The sequence below is a fragment of the Phoenix dactylifera genome, chromosome 2 (genome assembly GCF_051530095.1).
Source record: "Phoenix dactylifera cultivar Ajwa chromosome 2, Ajwa_hap1_PhDact_Kaust_v1.1, whole genome shotgun sequence".
Lineage (NCBI taxonomy): Eukaryota > Viridiplantae > Streptophyta > Magnoliopsida > Arecales > Arecaceae > Phoenix > Phoenix dactylifera.
The window spans coordinates 55,242,102-55,260,478 of NC_143191.1; the positions used below are offsets into that span (position 1 = coordinate 55,242,102).

At 37.6% G+C, this 18,377-nt stretch overlaps 1 protein-coding gene across 3 annotated transcripts; it reads right to left on the minus strand.

Annotated features, from left to right (window-relative positions):
* Nucleotides 1-527: 527 nt before the first annotated feature.
* Nucleotides 528-13,201, minus strand: LOC103715768 (Chaperone DnaJ-domain superfamily protein). 3 transcript variants are annotated; one of them, XM_039121947.2, is made up of 11 exons: nt 12,997-13,169; nt 11,008-11,068; nt 9,956-10,870; nt 7,662-7,791; nt 7,099-7,559; nt 6,889-6,969; nt 6,688-6,786; nt 3,628-3,786; nt 3,442-3,528; nt 2,919-2,990; nt 528-1,230 (listed from the first exon to the last, which is right to left on the minus strand). In XM_039121947.2, exons 3-11 carry the CDS (start codon nt 10,760-10,762, stop codon nt 940-942), a joined length of 2,187 nt encoding a protein of 728 aa, XP_038977875.1. In that variant the 5' UTR covers nt 10,763-10,870; nt 11,008-11,068; nt 12,997-13,169; the 3' UTR covers nt 528-939. The 3 variants fall into 3 exon arrangements, with proteins under 3 accessions (XP_038977875.1, XP_038977846.1, XP_038977917.1); XM_039121918.2 differs by lacking the exon at nt 11,008-11,068 and having other exon boundaries at nt 12,997-13,201; XM_039121989.2 differs by lacking the exon at nt 11,008-11,068 and having other exon boundaries at nt 9,956-10,786.
* Nucleotides 13,202-18,377: the final 5,176 nt, after the last annotated feature.

Sequence of the window (18,377 nt, forward strand, 5' to 3'; positions counted from 1 at the left end):
ACCTGCTAGCTAATAAGGAGTTCCAAACTGCATTATTTGAGTGGTTTTTGATTCAGAGCAGTATACTCAGTCTGTTTTACCGATCTCTCAAAGGCAACAATTGGCAACAGAACAAGTTTTCCTTCTCAAAGATGTGCCGTAACGCACCCCCAAAACCTCTCTTTTTTTTTTTTTTTTTTTTTTTTTTTTTTATTTATGGGAAGGACGGTTGTGCATCTGGTGTTGTTTTATTGAAAATATTTTAAAGTAAAAACACCCCTAAAAAAAAAAAGAAAAATCAAATGTTGTCCAACCAAGATAAAATGGTATGGTTCTACAAGTCAGAAAAGTCAGTTTTAGAAGCTGCAAAGCTAGCTTATAGCTTCTTTGTCCCTACAGGAAATAATTATACAATATATATTCACCAAATGTCATGCATATCATAATGTATTTTTTATTTAAGAACTCAAATGAAGACAATTTCTATCAATGACTTTTTAAAAAGTAGAAGCAATCCATTTATACCAATCTTTTTAAAGAAGATGAAATTGTAACTAAAATTTCCGCTTTCATTTCAAGCGACCTAATATTTTAGCATCGCATGACTGCACATGTTTCCAAAAGATAGGTCTATCCTTACTTTGCCCCTCTCGGAACCCTGGATTGCCACGATAATAACTGGATAATAAATCCTTTTTTTAATGGTTGCATATATTGCCACCTGAATATATCTTTCCTCTGTAAATACAAAATTATGACCCAAACAAAATCTTGAGGAAAAGATAAAAAAGAAATTATAAGCAATTAAACAGCTATCAAGACAAGGTGGGTCCATGCTTTCAAGAGGGCCTTCCACATTTTGGTAAAACCTTACCATATTTCTCTTGTTGACTTATTTTGCCAGCTTCCATATGCAAAGCTCACATCCCTCCTTTCGGTAACAACCATGTCCCCATCAAGCTACCATTGCTTCTTCCCTTTCTTCTTTTTCTTCACGCTGCTCTTGGAGCAGCTGCCATTTCTGGGAGGTGTCTCATTTGACATGTTGCTAGTTTCAAACATGCCAGACTGCATGGCATTCTGTAACAACTCAAAGAATTCTTCCTCCGTTATTGTCTCATCCATGTTGGTGGTCGGCATCCCCCCACCACCTCTGTGGGCTGAAGTGGTTCCTTTGGAACTGGGTTGCTTCGTTAGGCTGGTGTTTACATGAAAGCTTGGCTTATGAGTGTTAGAAGGACAACTCATTCCCTGTAATAATATAAAATACATGACAACAATGATAAGAAACTGGTGGAACATAGACCATAGCATGTCAAAGGAAATTAGTACATCTTTGATTCTGTAACCCCTGCAGTAGCATGAATCATGAGATGTTAGAAAAAACTGAACTGGTCAGAACGAAGGAAAATTCATCATAAGACCAACACATTGATTAAAAAAATTGTTTTTTAAGTATATTTTTCCTTGCTTCACTTTGTTTTCTTATTCTATCCATCTTTCTTCCACTTCTTTTAACACACACATCTAGGGCACATGGACAAAAGAAAGCCAGGATGGCCATTGACAATTCCCAGGAAGTAAACATGAACATGTTCCAGGTCTCCAAAAATACTTTTATCATATTCTGTAACTGCTTTGTAACTCTTTTTTCACATTAAAGGTTAGTTTATCAAATCATATACAATTTTTCTTTTTTTGTATAGGTTAGTGTCCCAACACTCCTCCATGTATAAGAAAAGCAATAGGGTTAAGGAAAGGGCAACTATGCACAAAAGGTGCACTACTCCTAACCACCATGCAACACAATCCATAGCAACTTATCCATAGCCATGTCAATATACCGAGTAAAAAACATCACGCACTAGGATGCTCAGCTATCTTTGACAAAAAGGAGACACCAGCCAAGAACTACCCAGGGAATATTTCAGGATCACCTTGTGATCTCCTACCACCTAGTGGAATGTCAACTTAGAGAGGTTAACAAGCAATAAGGATTTATGATAACAAAATAAAAAGAAATTTAATCATTTTTCTACATCATCAAAGCTAATCCTTCTAACATATCTTTGCATCTGTACATTTACGTATTTGTAAATCACCAATGCCTAAGCTGATTCCCCTCCATGGACCTATCACCCTTCCTGCAACCTTCCACCTTAACAAGGAATAAATTTTAGAATCATCCCATCTCATGCTACAAGCCTAACCTTTAATCTTCTACCTGTTATTTCTCTTCAATAGTTGGTCTCGTTCCTCACCTCACTCTACACTTTTTTCATGTTACAGCGACTAAAATTTTAGAACCATCCCATCTCAAGCTACAAGCCTAAGCTTTAGTCTTCTGACTGTTACTTATTTCTCTTCAATAGTTGGTCTCGTTCCTAACCTTTGGCTCGACCTCCACAAGGTCCACTGACAGTTCTTGAACTGCACTATGAGGCCCTCCCAACTACTGGTAGTCCATTCAACCAATAAAATGAAACCATTGCAAACCAATTTGGATCTTATTTATTCAGTGACCCAGACATGCAAATGTTTTAAGGTCATTCATGCTATTTATGATTGCAAAAGTTTCCTAACCAATATATAAATCTCTCAAAATATTTTATGATATTAATATGGAAATCTATACATAGTATTTTTATTTTTTAAAAACTCATAACTAATGACAGCACCCTCCCCCTATTATTTCCACGTCCCTGTTTTAACTTATCATGCTTGTAAAGAGGACCTGCTAATTTATGGTCCTTGTAACTTTCTGGTCCAGCATCCCAGTGCTCGGTCCCTCCCAACACCACCTAAATGAGTCTAGCTGTCCCATTGCACTCTCGAAGTGACAATTAGAGGAATGACCAGACATGCATTTGGTGCAGAAATTGGGCACCACATTAAACAGTCAAAAGCTAATATCAGTGCAATCAAATTTATGTATCTACCTGACAGATGAACCATTCAGTTGCATCATATATCCTGCTTCCAGCGCAGACATATGCACATGGCGGATCCATCTGCACAAATTTATATCACTTTAATATGGAGAAATTGGATATGCCTACCACTCAACTTATTTATAAAACATGATTATAAAATGTGACACATCAAAGGATTTTGAAGTAGGTCCGCCATGCAGTAGAAACTTATTTCTGCCATGAGTCCAAGTGTGGTACATGTTAGACCCCGAAGTTCACTTTTGCTACATGATGCAGACAAGGCTTTCAGTGGCTGCATCTGAAAGCAATCATGGACCACACAAGTCTCAGTTCTCAAAGTCCATCATGAAATGCATTTGTTCCTGCAGCAGAATCTAAGTTTCTACTTTGCAATAGACCTAAACTGCATCTTACATTGATAAATAACACAATTGAGATTTAAGATTAAACTATGGCAACACAAAATGACAGACAAGTTCTTTGGTCCATCGCCTTTAGAAACTAGAAATCCGGAAGAAGCAAAAGATACCTTTTGCAGCAATCCAAACAGAAGGGGCTGAAAGGACTGTTCGACCCACCCATCACCATCTTTAGCTTGATGAAAATCTTTGCACTCCTACCGCACATGAAGACCATGAAGCATCAGCAACACAGAGGGTCATTTAATGCTAAGTCCAATAACGAATAATCAGGTATGCATCAAAGAAAAAAGAACCTGACACCATCTTGCTCGGGATTTTGATCTCTCTGTACAGGCCCAGACATGGAACTGACTACACTTTTTGCATGCTATTCTTCTTGATTCTCCATAAATCCCTTCACCTTCAGCTTCAGCACGACCATATCCAGATTTGAAACTACCATGCCTTCCCTTCTGAAGAATCAAAAATTCATGAAATTCCAAAAAGTATTAAACCAATGGCCATAATTCATAAGCAGCAAACTACAATTTCCAGAAAATACAAATTTGGGACATGCAAATTAACAAAAAAGAGAGAGAAAATTATTTGCATTGGTACTGGTATTTTAATGCATATCTCAGCAAAGACACGTAAAGTAATAGTGCTATTAGCTTAGCCATTTCATGGAGAATCACAAGGATCAAGGAATCTGAAAATGGTTACCTCGGGGGCTTCAGACTATGTTTTACTCCTTTAAATTAAAGTAAAATATGAAACAACAGTCACAAAAAACTCCTCCAAGACTGCAACTAGAGAAGCACGATGCCACAAGATAAGTCTCTTCAAAAAACCCAATGCAAGAACCGGTACAAGGCTGTGTGTTTCATGTATGGTATTTCTTAACATTTATGACAAATGCAACTAAAAGAATTTATTTTTCTGAACAACTGCCAAAACCACTTTTTTAATTGCCCTGGATATGATAATATAACCTAGCTCCTCCTTTGTTGATACGACAGCAATTAAAGTTAAAAGGCCATAAAGCAAAAGACCAGCGACAAAGATGAGCAAGGGTGAGCAAGAATACTACAAATGGGAATATGAAAATTGCAAACAGTTGTGAAGATATCTTCATCCAACTAGCAAACTAGTTCTTCCACACCAGCAATACATAGGAAAGAAGATTCAACTGGAGATAAGGTTCAGACACGATGGATGGGAAAAGAAACTGGCAGCAGAGAACCAGATAAATGGATGAAACTTCCTAATTCTTCACCAGCGGTCTGACCAAGAAACAGGAAATCTGTGATGATATCATAGATTGAGATCTCAAGAGAAGTCATGTTGAATAATAAACTTGTTACTAGTAGAAGCATGAGTGACAAAGGGATGAATTGGCCCGCACCCTTTCCACAATTCTACCATGGAAAGCCAACATTAATAAACAAGACTTAAAGCAGGAGTGGCATAATGGAGCTTCAAAATCCATTTCAGTTTTAGATTTTTATATTGTCATATATGAATTTAGGTTTCAGATGGAGATCTGGTCAAGGTTTAGCAAGTAGATCATGGATGGTTAATAGGACGGACATTGCTGCTAAGGTGATAGGAAAATGAATTCAAACCTGATACTGCAATCTCTAACTTACCAGTAGATATCTTAAATAAGTCACCCTCTGATGATTGCAGCCTTCATAGGATGCTCACTGGGAATTAATCTGGCAATTTAGATGCAGTAACATGAAGATACGCTGGTTAGCAAAAAACATGAATATATGCCTACAATGCGTGTGGAGGTTGCCCATGCAGAGGTTACCCCACCCAACCCTATCCATGGTACGAAATATAGTCAGGTATAAAACTTCTTTCAGCGTTATGTTTTTATTCAGATTAGCGTATGTACAAATATTTTTCAGAGGGACTTAAAGGATGGTTTTAGGTTTGTTCCCTTAAACTAACAATTAGCTAAGGTGAGAAGGGAGCTTAGAAGAGAATCTCAGACCAAAAAGGGGTAAATTTTGAGGAAGATGGTAATCAAACTCAATATGAAAAATAAGTAGCAGTGAAAAACGTGATGACAAAGGTAGGGGAAGACCTTAAGCATTGAATTAACGCCAGAAACAACGATGCCGCAGAAATGCCAAGGCTTGAGAGAGGGATGGAGATGACGAGGTCGCATTAAATTTAATGGGATTTTTGTTAAAATGATATAGAGCATTGAATTATATCCAAGGTGAATGTAAAGCAAGAAGAGTTGATCCACAAGTTCAAATGGTGGTCAGTGGATGTCTGGGTGAGAGAGGCCTCTCTATAAACTCTGGAGACTATTGAGACCATAACAGGGCAAACATTGCCCAGCAGAAGTGGCTAACCTTGAGAGAGAGTTCCGAATAAAAAACTACTCGTCACAGAGGAATGTCCAGATTAATGAGGAATTTGAAAAACTAAAATATATTTGAGGCAAAATAAGTTGCTTCCAAGCTACACCTCGCAGAGGAAAATATACCCTAGTTTTACCAAGTGAAATCTGAGACAGAAGGGCCTAAATTTGGGATGACAGCGAGTAACTATTAATTAGTTGCACATATGGGTGAAGAGAGCTTGCAGCTAACACAGGCATGGTGGAAGACAGCTTCACAAATAATATGCAAAGAATTAGGTATGGAAGTAATTGTCACGAGTATCCAATCATCCAATAAAATTCCCTTCATGAAATTATTTAAAATACTAACAGAAAACAAAACCATGGTTATTATAAGAACTGATAACATGGAAAATTAGTGCCCTTTAAAGGGTTCCCATTCTCAGATGTACTAATGTGTCAGAAACATATAAATTAGAATCATTTTGATGTTACCAAAAAATATTAGGCTGAACTTGATATATTAGGTCCAAAAGCTATCTCTATAACCTAGAAGGAACAGTCTTAACTTTTTTTTTGGTCATGATAAGCTGACGAAGAGATGAGCTATAGGTGCTTATAGCTCATAAATATTAAGTCCTAAAGGATTTCTAGATGAATAGAAGATGACTTTAATTAGTTCTCTGAGCTAAGCAACTGATGTTGGAATATCTTAAAGTAGGCCAAAATTTTGGGAAAGACAATTCTTGTAGCGAACAATAATAAGCTAATGTTGACCAATGATATTACAGGATTTTGATTGAGACTTCACATCCTAGACATGGTGATTGGCTGATATGTGATTCCAATTGTGGTCTGTTATTTTTCACTTGCTACTGAACTTATGATTGCCTACATGAATCTTCAAATCAGTTTTCTAGATGGGATAATCGATGGTAAACTAATATTTTACCAAGAATTTTAACTAATTAAGTTAAAAAGTCACACTCAACAAAAGAAGTAGAAAAAATACCTTTTGAGCAGCGCTCTGAAACCTTCGAAAATAGTTCAATAGTTCTTCCCTCCTCAGTTCATCATCATACATCTTTCGTTTCAAAGAATCTAGCAAAACCTGGGTATTCAAATAATAAATGTTATATCTTTCTTACTAAACTCCCCCACCCCCACCCTGCGCACAGAGATGGGGGCTTTTAAGGGCCGAGAAAACGTCTACCTCATATGCATTTTGAAGTTTCTTAAATGCATCTGCAGCTTTCTCATTGCCCATATTTTTATCAGGATGGACTAGCATTGCCTGAAAACCAATTCACAGAAATAATTCTTAAAGTCAATCGGAATTCAAAATGATGATACAATTGCAATACTAACAAGAAGCACAAACAAGTGTTTGGAAACAAAGGCTAAGAAGATTGAGAAATGATACCTTTTTTCTGTACTCTCTTTTGAGTACAGAAACATCTATGTTCTCATAGCGAGTGAAACCTAAAGCTGAATAGTGATCAGTACAATTTAACAACCGAAGAACTTCATCTTCCGAGGTTAACTCTGCCTCAGCTCCACTCGTTGAAGGAACACCTGTGCTCTGGCCAGCTGACCTCTCAGATGCAGATTGAGAAGTATCCTCTGCTGGTGAGGAATGAAAAGGCTCACCATATGAATGACCTGATCTACCCTGTGAATGCCAGCCTTGCTCTGAAGGATCATTAGACCTATGCTCATTTAGTTTGTTCTGTAGGAAGTGTATCAGAACATCACTAGAAATGAAAGACAGGTTGAGCCCCAAAAAAAGACCAAGCCATCCTACATAGCTTCTTGCGCAATGCATGGAATATAAAGTGGTGATAAGAAGTGCAACACGTTCATGGCTCAAAGCAAATGCAATGCCTGCATTAAAGAAAGAAAAACTTCCGCAATAAATGTTTAAACACCATGCAGCATACAGGACTTAAATACTGTCCAAATTTAAGAAAGCTATAAAATGCAAACCTCCTAGAAGGATGATAACCCCTGTTGTCCAAAAGCTTCCATAAAGCCACAAAATTACCATTGAAAACATGGAAATCATCACAATTGCAAGTCCAAGACCAATGAAAATGGCCGCTAAAGCAGCAGTCACCTGAAACAGACACAGGATCTATAAGAGAGCAAAATTTTTTGATATCCTACGTGATGACACAAGCTGCAATTTATTTACTTCACAAAATCAAAGAATATTTAGAAAGCTAACAAACATCAAACTGTGCATTAGCTAGCATCTTAATCTCAGAGAAAAAATGCTGTCAAGAACAATTTCTTCTAATTCTGCCTGAAGGTAATTTTGAGATATTGATCAAAAAATGATAACGTTACAACCAGGAACAGAAGAAGCCATTACTAATGTAGAAGAGCTGGAGTATGGAGATCCTAACCCAACAAATGGAAACAGAAGGGCATTCATGGACCTCATCAGATGCCTAGAAAAACCTTTAAAATAAGCTGAAGAGACAAATCATGACACGAAAGGGGTGACATCATTTCCTTTATAGGTATAAAGAAACAGAAGAAAGGGACAAACCAGATTGATTTCAGATATAAAATATGCACTAACGTCTGTTGTGCTGGTACCGGGCCTCAGACCAGTTGCCCGGCGGCATGGGTCGGTACAGCCCCACATCGTGCTGTGCCGGCCCTATACCGACACAATAGAAGAGGTGAGGGAGAGGAAGAATGGGAGAGAGGAAAAGAGAGAGAAGGAGGAGGCCGAGAGAGGCTCGCGGAGAGCCAGCGGAGGGCCGGAGAACCACTGTGCGGAGGAGGCAGAGGCTGAGGAGCCGCGGAGGAGGGGCTCTGCCTTCAGTCCCCTGTTTCGTTTGAAACAGGGGCCCGAACCCGGCTGGCCTCTCTCTTTCTTCCACTCCCTCTCCCTCCCTTCCCCCATGCTCTCTCTTTTCCTCTTTTTCCTTCTCCCCCTCCGTCGCCGATCTCAATTTCGTTGCTGAAACCGTCCGAGTCTGCTGCTGGTACGGCTTGAGACGCCCCAAACCAGGTGGTTTGGGACGGTTCCGCCAACTATGATATGAACTGCTTTCATCAACACGAGGTTTTGCAGCAGATCAGTGATTAATGTTAATATGGAGAGAATCAGCTAGGAAGATGGAATGCAAGAGAAAAACAGAAGTGAAATGTTGGAGATAGGTTATGCTTTTAATTATTTCACTGAATATTGTGCTAATAGTATCCATATATGTCTAATAAAAACATGTGCTGCATCATGCATGATCAACAGTGTCTCTTGTGAATTGACAGTGTATGTCCCATAATAAGGAGTACAGTCAGCCTTTTATAGAGAAAAGACAGAGAAAAAAGAGAATACAGACTTCAAAATGAAAACTGGTCTTGCATCAAAAATTGATTCTTTTTAACTCTCTTTTTGAAAGAGAAAGATAGGGACCACCCACCTAGAGTAAATTAGCCAGATCCAAGAAATTAGAGATGCACCACCCAAGACTCAACCAAGAACCCCACAAAGGAGAGTATGACTATTAGGCATTGCCCAATTCACATTCTCTTAGACTAATCCAAAGAAAATTAGAATTCATCACCTTAAGTACTTTAAAGATCCATTCTACGATTCCTTCTAACCGAAAACCTGATTCATGGTGGTCTTAAGTGTTGGAGAATTGTGGCTTCCAAAACAATGAATTACAGATAAACAGATGATTCAACATGTCATGTCATAGAGCCAAGGGAGCACCTAAAAACGTTTAACGATCTCATTTTTCCATTGAGATATTGATCACTATCTCAAATTTGTCATCAGCCCTTAGGACAAAGCTCACAACTTTGCTAACAGTCTTCTTTGGTTAGCCAGACCAATCCAATTCTGCAATGTCATGTGTATAATTTATTTCAAGTATGCGTCCGAAAATTTTGGTTTAACTTTATATGTAGGTAGACAAATATATCCCGTTTCTGCATTGCACATGCCTGATAATATCATTCAATAAATTAAAAAAGTGTAACATGTTTGATACTTAGAAAAAAAATAAAATCATAAATTTATAATTTTCTTAGGATCACAAGATATTTATACTTTTCCAAACATGGTTACAAGTAATGCACAGTAATTAATGGAGCAAGAATAATACTAAGCAGAATCAAGTCTCAGTTACTTCTTTCTTTTTTATTTCTTCTTTTCCAATAAATGGGCATCCAAATCAAATTATTGTTTAAACCATCAAGGAAAAGGACAAGATGGTGACTGGTGAAACAAAATGAAAAGGAATAAGATTAGAGCAAACCATGAGTATAAGAAATTTTGTGATTCCAGTCATGGCAATAACTGAAAGGATGCTGCACCATATTACAGTAAAAAAGGATGTTGTCCCCAAACGCAATAAAGAATCAAGACCCCTGATGCCGCATTCCAGCCAAATCATTGATAGAAGAAGCATCAACTTTCCAAAATATAAAATCCAAGTAAAAATTATAGGGGACACATGCTCAACTTTAAGACGGACATAATTATGGCCCATCCGTATAACAGCTGTGAAAGTTGAGAACCGTGGTTTCTGCTTTTCAACCCATTCACTAGCCACTTTCAAGATATATAAAGCCACAGCTCTTAGATCCTTACCAGCCACAGCAGCTGAAGGACCACTATTTTCCATCATATTTTTGACAGGCACATCCTCAGACACATTATTTGACGAAATCTTTTGATTGTGATTACCGCCATTGAACATTTCATCATTTCCTCTTGATCCAGAAGCACCCGATGACAAGTCACTTCCAGAAGGATCTCTTATTTTACTTGATGTATCCACTGTTTGTGATAAATTTGGGTTTGTATCATCTGACTTCCCTCTGCAAGAAACACCAGCAGGTCTCTGCTTGTTTTTCTTACCACTTCCCTTGGTATTGTTTTTGCTCTCTTGAGAAGGACTACTTGACATGACCTGATGATCAGCATTTGATGGATCTTCTTCAGCAATCTTCCCATCATGTGATTTTAGATTTTCTTTATTCACCATCTCTGAAACTATATTTTTGTGATTAGGTCCATTGCGATTTAGACCATTTCTTTGTTGGTTTCCCTTCCGAGCCATGATATATCTGCTGCAGACAAAAAGCTGGAGGTATGCTAATCAATTTCTGACAGTCTAAAAGTTAGATCCATTATACAGCAATTCATCTTTCAGTAAGAAAATCAGCACCTGTAAAACCAGATGAAATTATGAGCACATGCGGACTCAAGATACAGATAAAAAAGGTAAAAGCAAAAAATATCTCGAAAAAGGCCATGCCACATTATGAACTTAGTGAAGACTTTTCGCAAAAGTCAGAGGCATACCATCAATTTAATCGGCGACTCATAAGATGGTGATGTATAAATAGGGTTCAGCATGTACCAGCTGGCAATATAAGCATGATTTTCATCAGATGCAGAGCATCCATTTCAAACCATAATATAAGAAATAACAAATTGAAATAGTGTTTTTGTGTAAAAAACAAATTGATTTGTGCCATTTTGCCAGAAATATATGTATTTTTGAATGAAACAACACTGTTTCGAGGGGAAAAGAATGATTCAAAGGCCATCAATTATCATTTTCAAGGGTTACTTTAGTTTAAGCTACTTGAACATGCAAAACATTCAACCAAAACTTTTGATCACAGTCATAGTCATTACAGCGTTACTTCTGGCGCCTCTTACCTACACAGCCAAACAAACAACTCAGGCCTCGAGCAAAAGTCTGCATCCACATTACATATGCACCAAGCATAAACCTTTACATCAGTGATTAATCATGCATGCTTTGAACCTCAAACAATTTCACTAACACTCATTTTCAGCATCGTCAGTTGCTAATCACTTCCATAGCAAGCTTACATCACAACCAATTGCATTTAATATATCCACCAACCTACAACTATATGTACCTAATGTCACCGTTCTGTTCACTCATTTAATAGCTGCATAAAGCTTTATTCAGAGGCTGCACCCACTTTCACTGACTTTGTTTTTGCCCAATAGTTCTTCAAATTTTTGCTACTTCTACCACTAGTTATCTACTGATCGTGCTTGGTACTTTTCCTCTACATGCTACATTCATTTCCCAATACAAGCTTGTCAACATAATTATACCTTTGCAGCTTGTATTTATCCATTATTTTGGTGCAGAATATAGCGCACAATCTCTTGTTGTGCTCATGCAACTCAAGCGCATCATAGTTCATCATTTCAGGCATCTCCATGGAAACTTAAGAATTCTTTCTCGAGCACTAATCTCTCTTATTTTCTCCCTTCCAAGTTCCATCAGAAAATCTACTGGGCAATCCATCTTGCACATGACAATCTCATAGTGCATGGCTCACCATCGTTCTGAGAGTTACGCTGCAGAAAGAAAGTTAGTTCATATGGTATGCATACATGCCATATACATGATTTGCATTTTGTCATATGTAACTAATGTCACCAATCAGCACAAGGCTTTGTATGTAAACTCTGAGGGTTTTCAAGGATTTACTCCTCTGGGTGCTTTGATAAACCATACAAATTGACTTTTACAAGGTAAGAGAAAACCTCAATAGGAAAAAAAGATCATAAAACCTGTTTCATGCTATTAACGTAGACACATAAATGACATGCTAGGCACCACCACTTAACCATGTATCTGAAGCGACATCGACCCAATTCTTCTCAATCAAGTCGAATCACACGATTGGCATGTAAACTTTAATAAGAAAAATCCATTCCTTTCTTCCAAGTAATAATACCTAAAATTATTTGGATAACAAACTCAGAGCAATGGCTCTATACTGACCACCACACAACCAAGAAAGATGAACTAAACCCCAAGAATGTCGCAAATTATAGCATCCGAGGTTTCGTTCCCCCAATAGTAATCTAAAGAAACAAAGATCACTCCTTTTTTTCCCCTACTTGACTTTTCTACACCAATAACTGGCCAATTAGGTCATTCCTTGCGGATTTCCAAGCATTACAGCCCACATTTCGAGCATCGATTTCATCCACCAAATCACACCAACAACAAAACATTCCAACACAGAGAACATAAACCCCCTTTCGAGAATCTCATACAAGAACCAGTCAAAGCAAGAAAAGAAAAGAGAGAAAGAGAAAAAAAACAAGCCCAGATACCAGAATCCACACCAAATTCCACCGTTCTGAACAAAACCTGGTTCGAAAAAATCGGAAAAAAATCCCAAGAAAACCAAACCCCGATGCACGAGACCCGATTTTCAGATGAGAGAGGGTATTGAGACGACGATCGGGGCATTCAAAAAAGAGATGGGGAGAGGTGGGGGTGAGGATTACCTTGGAATCGCGGGGGCGAAGCGGAGATCAGAAACTGGAGGAGGAAAGCCACCAGAGATTGGGAGTGAGAGAAGTTAAAAAGGGGGAGAGCGGAGACGGTTTCCGACGCCGTCCTCCTTTTGCCTCCAAGTGTATCCCTCCATCTCTTGCGTTGCTGTGCGAAAAGAGAGAGTGAAATAAATTCCGCCATATAACATATACATACACGTGTGTGTATGTATGTGTCTGTATACATACATACATACATACATACATACATACATACATATATATATATATATATATAATTGATGTCCTCAAAGATCCATACAAGTTGTTTGTTACACATTTTCTATTCATATTTCTAATTAATATTATATTATATTTTTAATTTTTTTATTCTATTTTGATATTTTTATTATTTAGTTTTATTTAATCTCCTAGTTTGACAATTTCTATTTTTGTGCTTTAGGGTTAGATGGCAATTAATGGTCTTGTAGTCGTAGGATTTTACTTAGGATAGTTAAAGAAACAATATTTTGCTTTCCTCCTTGTCTTAGATATTTTCAACATGAAAGTGTTTTGGGAGAATGGTTGTTTGAATGCCATATTCTGGATTACAACCTATATACTCACAATAAGTTGCATTACTAGTAAATGGAGGATGGTTTTCAGATTCAATTGTCTCATGTACTTTATTGGTTTGAAACGTTGAACTTGAGAATTTTATGAGATGTGATAGGTTGCCATAGGATTAGTGGAGGCAAATGTCTTCTATGGATTATACCAAACCAAAAAGTCACACTTGGTCATTTTGTCAAATATAGGATGAGTAGTATCGGATCTAAAGAGTCTCCTTCATCCGTAGTTCTATGGAAATCGATTATCAATTAAACAATAGAAGCAAATAACCGAATATCAAACACAACCAATCTATAATATAAAATTTGTAGGCTTGAATCTTGAGGAGAGTTTTGAGACGAATTGTTATTCGTAGATGTAAGATAAAAGATATAAAGGTTAGCCACATGACATAGTAACATTTAGAAATAAGGGTTTTGGAAAATACATAATCTTTATATTTATCCCGTTACGGCTAGCTCACCATTACAAGAATAGGAAAGGAAGAATGAAAGATCATACATCTTGCTCCAAGATTTAGCAAGCCATTTTATGAAAGCACTCTATTGCTTCTCTTCCATAAAAGTTCCATATTACTAAAATGTTCCTATCTTTGTTTCTACTGTATTCTCCCTTATTGTATTATACTCTGTTCTATGGTATATAAAAATCACTGCAATACCACTGTATATATCTAGAATGATCCATGTTAATTAGCTACTAAAAATTCTTTTATAATATATTAACCAATCTAATCATCAATTCTCTTGGTGGATTATATTTATTGTGAGCAAAAATATTAATAATAGATATATATATTTTCGCTATGCTACTAATATTTGCTATGCCCAAGCTGTCGGAGAGGAGTCAAGAAACATATATACGCTGATTCCAGGCTTGGTTACTATACAATCATTGTAATATTTTATTTTGAATGAGTCATAAAAAATTATTCCATTAGACAAATGATGTTATGTTACCATTATTATTACACATTCCAAGCAAAGAAATGTGGCGTCCAAGCTAAAGAAGAGAAATATGAAACCATCTAAAAGCAATGGTGGCAGTGCCCATTGCAGCTACGTTACAATTATTGTTACATATCCCAAGCAAAGAAAAGAAATGTGGCTTCATAAAAAAAAAGAAGCAATGGTGGCAGTGCTTGTCCTAACTTGGCATTCTCGGCTTTCAACCTGCTCATGGAATAATAGTGTTCACGCATGGAATAGTGAGGTGTGCATTGGTTACTTCTTTTGTCTCTTGATTTGTTTGTCTTGGATCATGGTAGCCATTTCATTAGTCCTTTAATTCTATAGCTAATAGTACATATTCTCTTCCCTTTAGCTTGTAGACTAACAAAGGAAGCAAGGACATTCAACAAATCTGAATTGGTTCATGAATTATGAGTCATGTTTGTGTAGCTAGATCAGATGAACTATACCCAAAAATCATTCAAGTCTCCTCATCTTGATTTTTGCAGGGCTTCCTCCTATCTTATTTCTCAGAGAAAACAAAGGATGATGATATCATCCAAGCATGTTTTGTGTGTTCCAAACAAGAGTTTCGATGGAGACTGATAGCCTAATAAGTCTAGGCAAACTTGAAACATAGGGTTGGGGTACTAGAAATAAACCCAACAAGCTATTGGTTTTGGTTTGGGTTCCGAAATTAGACCCAAAGTTTTATTCAGTTGGCTAATTGGCTTTGAATTTAGATAAATTTATACCTAAAATTCCGAAACCTAACTTGATTATTTGCACATACAAACAAATATATAGATGTATATGTATATTTGTATAAACTAGCATTACGAATGCTAGCTTGCAATGCATGTTAAAATAATGAAAAAAGAGTTCAAGGCATTTCGAAGATAAGAGGGACAAAACACATGGATTATAGAAAAAGCTTTCATATTTTTTGCTTTCTTTAAATTAAAAAGCATTCAAAGAGTTGATACTGTGGATGAGATATGGATGAAGATATTCTTTAAAATTAGAGTTCAATTGGTTTAGAACATGCAGGAGAAGCCATGCAGATGAGAGACAGAGGTGCAGAAAATAGAGGCGCATGTGAATTATATATGTAACTTTATATTTGTATTTTTCACAAATATTCGTGAAAAAGGGAACTAAGGATATTATGGTCACAGAAATTAACAAATGGTACCTAATAAGAAATATTCTTCTCTTTTAATAGTGCAGTAAAAATACACTCAAATTATAAATATATAAAAATATATGCAGACATATGTGTTTGTGCATGGATCCATTAAAGTTTCTTTTGATCATAAAGGAAAAATCAGAAAGTAATGAAAGTGTAACGAATCTTGTGCCACCAAATTCATGTCAATGTTATTTGTGATAGTTCTTTACAATATATCTGTTGTGATTTAATATTTATACCAAGCTTGATTACTGTCGAATTTTTTCATTCATATCTTTTGATCTCATAGGTGCTTAGGTAATAAAAATAACCGTTGAATAAACGCCCTCTTTTAGATGCAATTTTTTGTTTTCATATTCTTTTTTTTTCATTTCACGGTTCACGAGATAGCATTTTCGATGCATATATTATATAATTTTTTAAAAATAATCCAAAAATATAGCAAAATAACTTGTTAAATACCTGATTCCTATCCAAAACTACTGCACCCGGCCTTCTTTAGTTCCAATACTGGAGATGGTTACAGAGTTTTGATTAGGTTGGTGTTTGGATCTATTTTGGAATTGCATTATAGATTTGGATAAACCTAACCCGAACCCGAGAAGCTAATTAACACCCATATTTCCAGAGCAACAATCTATGAGTTGTCTATTGTGCCTTTCATTACATTTTTAAATAATGCAATGCACTAAAAATACTGCTTTGGTAACAACAACAAAAAAAAACCCATATTTCTAGAGCAACAATCTATGAATTGTCTATCATGCATTTCATTACATGTTTAAACAACGCAATGCACTAAAAATACTGCTACGGAAACAACAACAACAACAAAAAAACCCATATTTCCAGAGCAACAATCTATGAATTATCTATTATGTCTTTCATTACATTTTTAAATAATGCAAGGCACTAAAAATACTGCTATGGAAAAAAAAAAAACCCCATATTTCCATAGCAACAAACTATGAATTATCTATTATGCCTTTCATTACATTTTCAAATAATGCAATTCACTAAAAATACTGCTATGGAAACAACAGAAAAAAAAACATATTTTCAGAGCAACAATCTATGAATTGTCTATTATGCCTTTCATTGCATTTTTAAATAATGCAATGCACTAAAAATACTGCTATGGAAACAACAGATAAAAAAAACTTTGGACCACCTTTGATATTCCTTTGTGCCGATATAGTAGTCTATTGGCCCTCCTAAAAAGTCTCCAGGCTAGGCCGCTAAGGTCCAACCATATGCCTTCCACAAGCCACCTGGTCCCTTTGAAATATTCCCATCTAAATGCTGTAGTCTTCGGCTTTGTGGTTGCAATCAATCATTTGACAAGGCTGATGCAAGTGACCATGATAGCAGGCAAAATGGATCGTCCTATTCCAGCATGGAGTCACCTAATTTCGGCCGAGCAAACCTTTGAGCCGAGCAGGTCGAAGAGGCAGACCTCGGCCCCGCCAAAAGCCAAACTAACATCGGCCTCGCTAAGAACCAGATAGACTTCGGCTCCGCCCAGAGCGAGGCCGACCTCAGCCTGCCAAAAGCCGAACCAACCTCGAGTAGAAGCCAAACCGACCTCAGCTCGCCAAAGGCCGAGCTGACCTCACCCAGCACATGTCGCAGCCTCCAAACCTGCCCGACCTCGCCCGCAGCCGTACCTACATGCACGCCCAAGCCCGCACATGTGGCCGAACATCCCAGCTTGGCCAGCCCCTTTTTATGACCGTTGCTTGTTGGCCACGCCACGATGTACCAACCAAAAGCTGTACCCGGCCGTACGTATCAAGGGCCATATTCTGCCGCACTTGCCAGCACACGCCATCTCCAGTTATTGGCCAGCTGGTCACATCTCAGCCCGATATTTTAGGTAATGGCCATCACGCTCGTCCTATAAAAAAAGGGGTAGGAAAAGGTCCTCGGTAAGCTTTCTAAAGCTTCTACAGGCCATCACAAGCTATTTCGAGCTACAAAAGGCCATGAAAAGCACTCAGAAAGCTCTTCTCTCCATAAAAAAAAGGCCCGGCTAACTTAGTCATTGGAGGGCTTTCGCCGGAATCTCCGGCCAAAACTTTGTGCAGGGTACTCCGGAGCGTAGGAGGTGGCCCTTCTTCTCCGTCCTCGGCCGACGTCTTATCGGAGGTCCCTCGGAGTACCAGAGGTGGCCCTCTTCTCCATCCCGGCCGACGTCCCCTCGGCTTCCTTCCGGCGTGGTCACCCACTCACCCTCAGGCCAGATTTCAACCACAACAGGCCTCACAAACATGCACCTCCCTTTGTATTCAGAAAAAAAAAAAAAAGAGAAAGAAAGGAGCACATCAGCCAAAATTATAACTCCAAACACCAAGCAACAGAAATGAAAAATAAGAAAATAAAAAATATAGTAATTTTGTTTTAAGAAAAAACACTCTGCATCCCATATCATGTGCCTTTGTGTGTATGTATCAGATGCAGGGGTTGTACTCTGAGGAGCTATTTGTGGTTCATGCCACTTACAGGCGAACATCGCATGCAGGTGAAGGTGGAGAACCAGATTGCTGATATAATAACCATTCATTAATAATAACACTGTTACCATTATATGACAGCTCCAGCCCAAACCATAGAGTTGC

Excerpts from the sequence above, each read along its gene's own strand:
- LOC103715768 (XM_039121918.2), bottom strand. The coding sequence starts at position 10,762 with ATGGCTCGGAAGGGAAACCAACAAAGAAATGGTCTAAATCGCAATGGA. Across the intron at positions 3,529-3,627 it reads CCCGAGCAAGATGGTGTCAG|GAGTGCAAAGATTTTCATCA; the intron begins GTTCTTTTTTCT and ends CATGTGCGGTAG. Across the intron at positions 1,231-2,918 it reads CTGAATGGTTCATCTGTCAG|GGAATGAGTTGTCCTTCTAA; the intron begins GTAGATACATAA and ends ATATTATTACAG.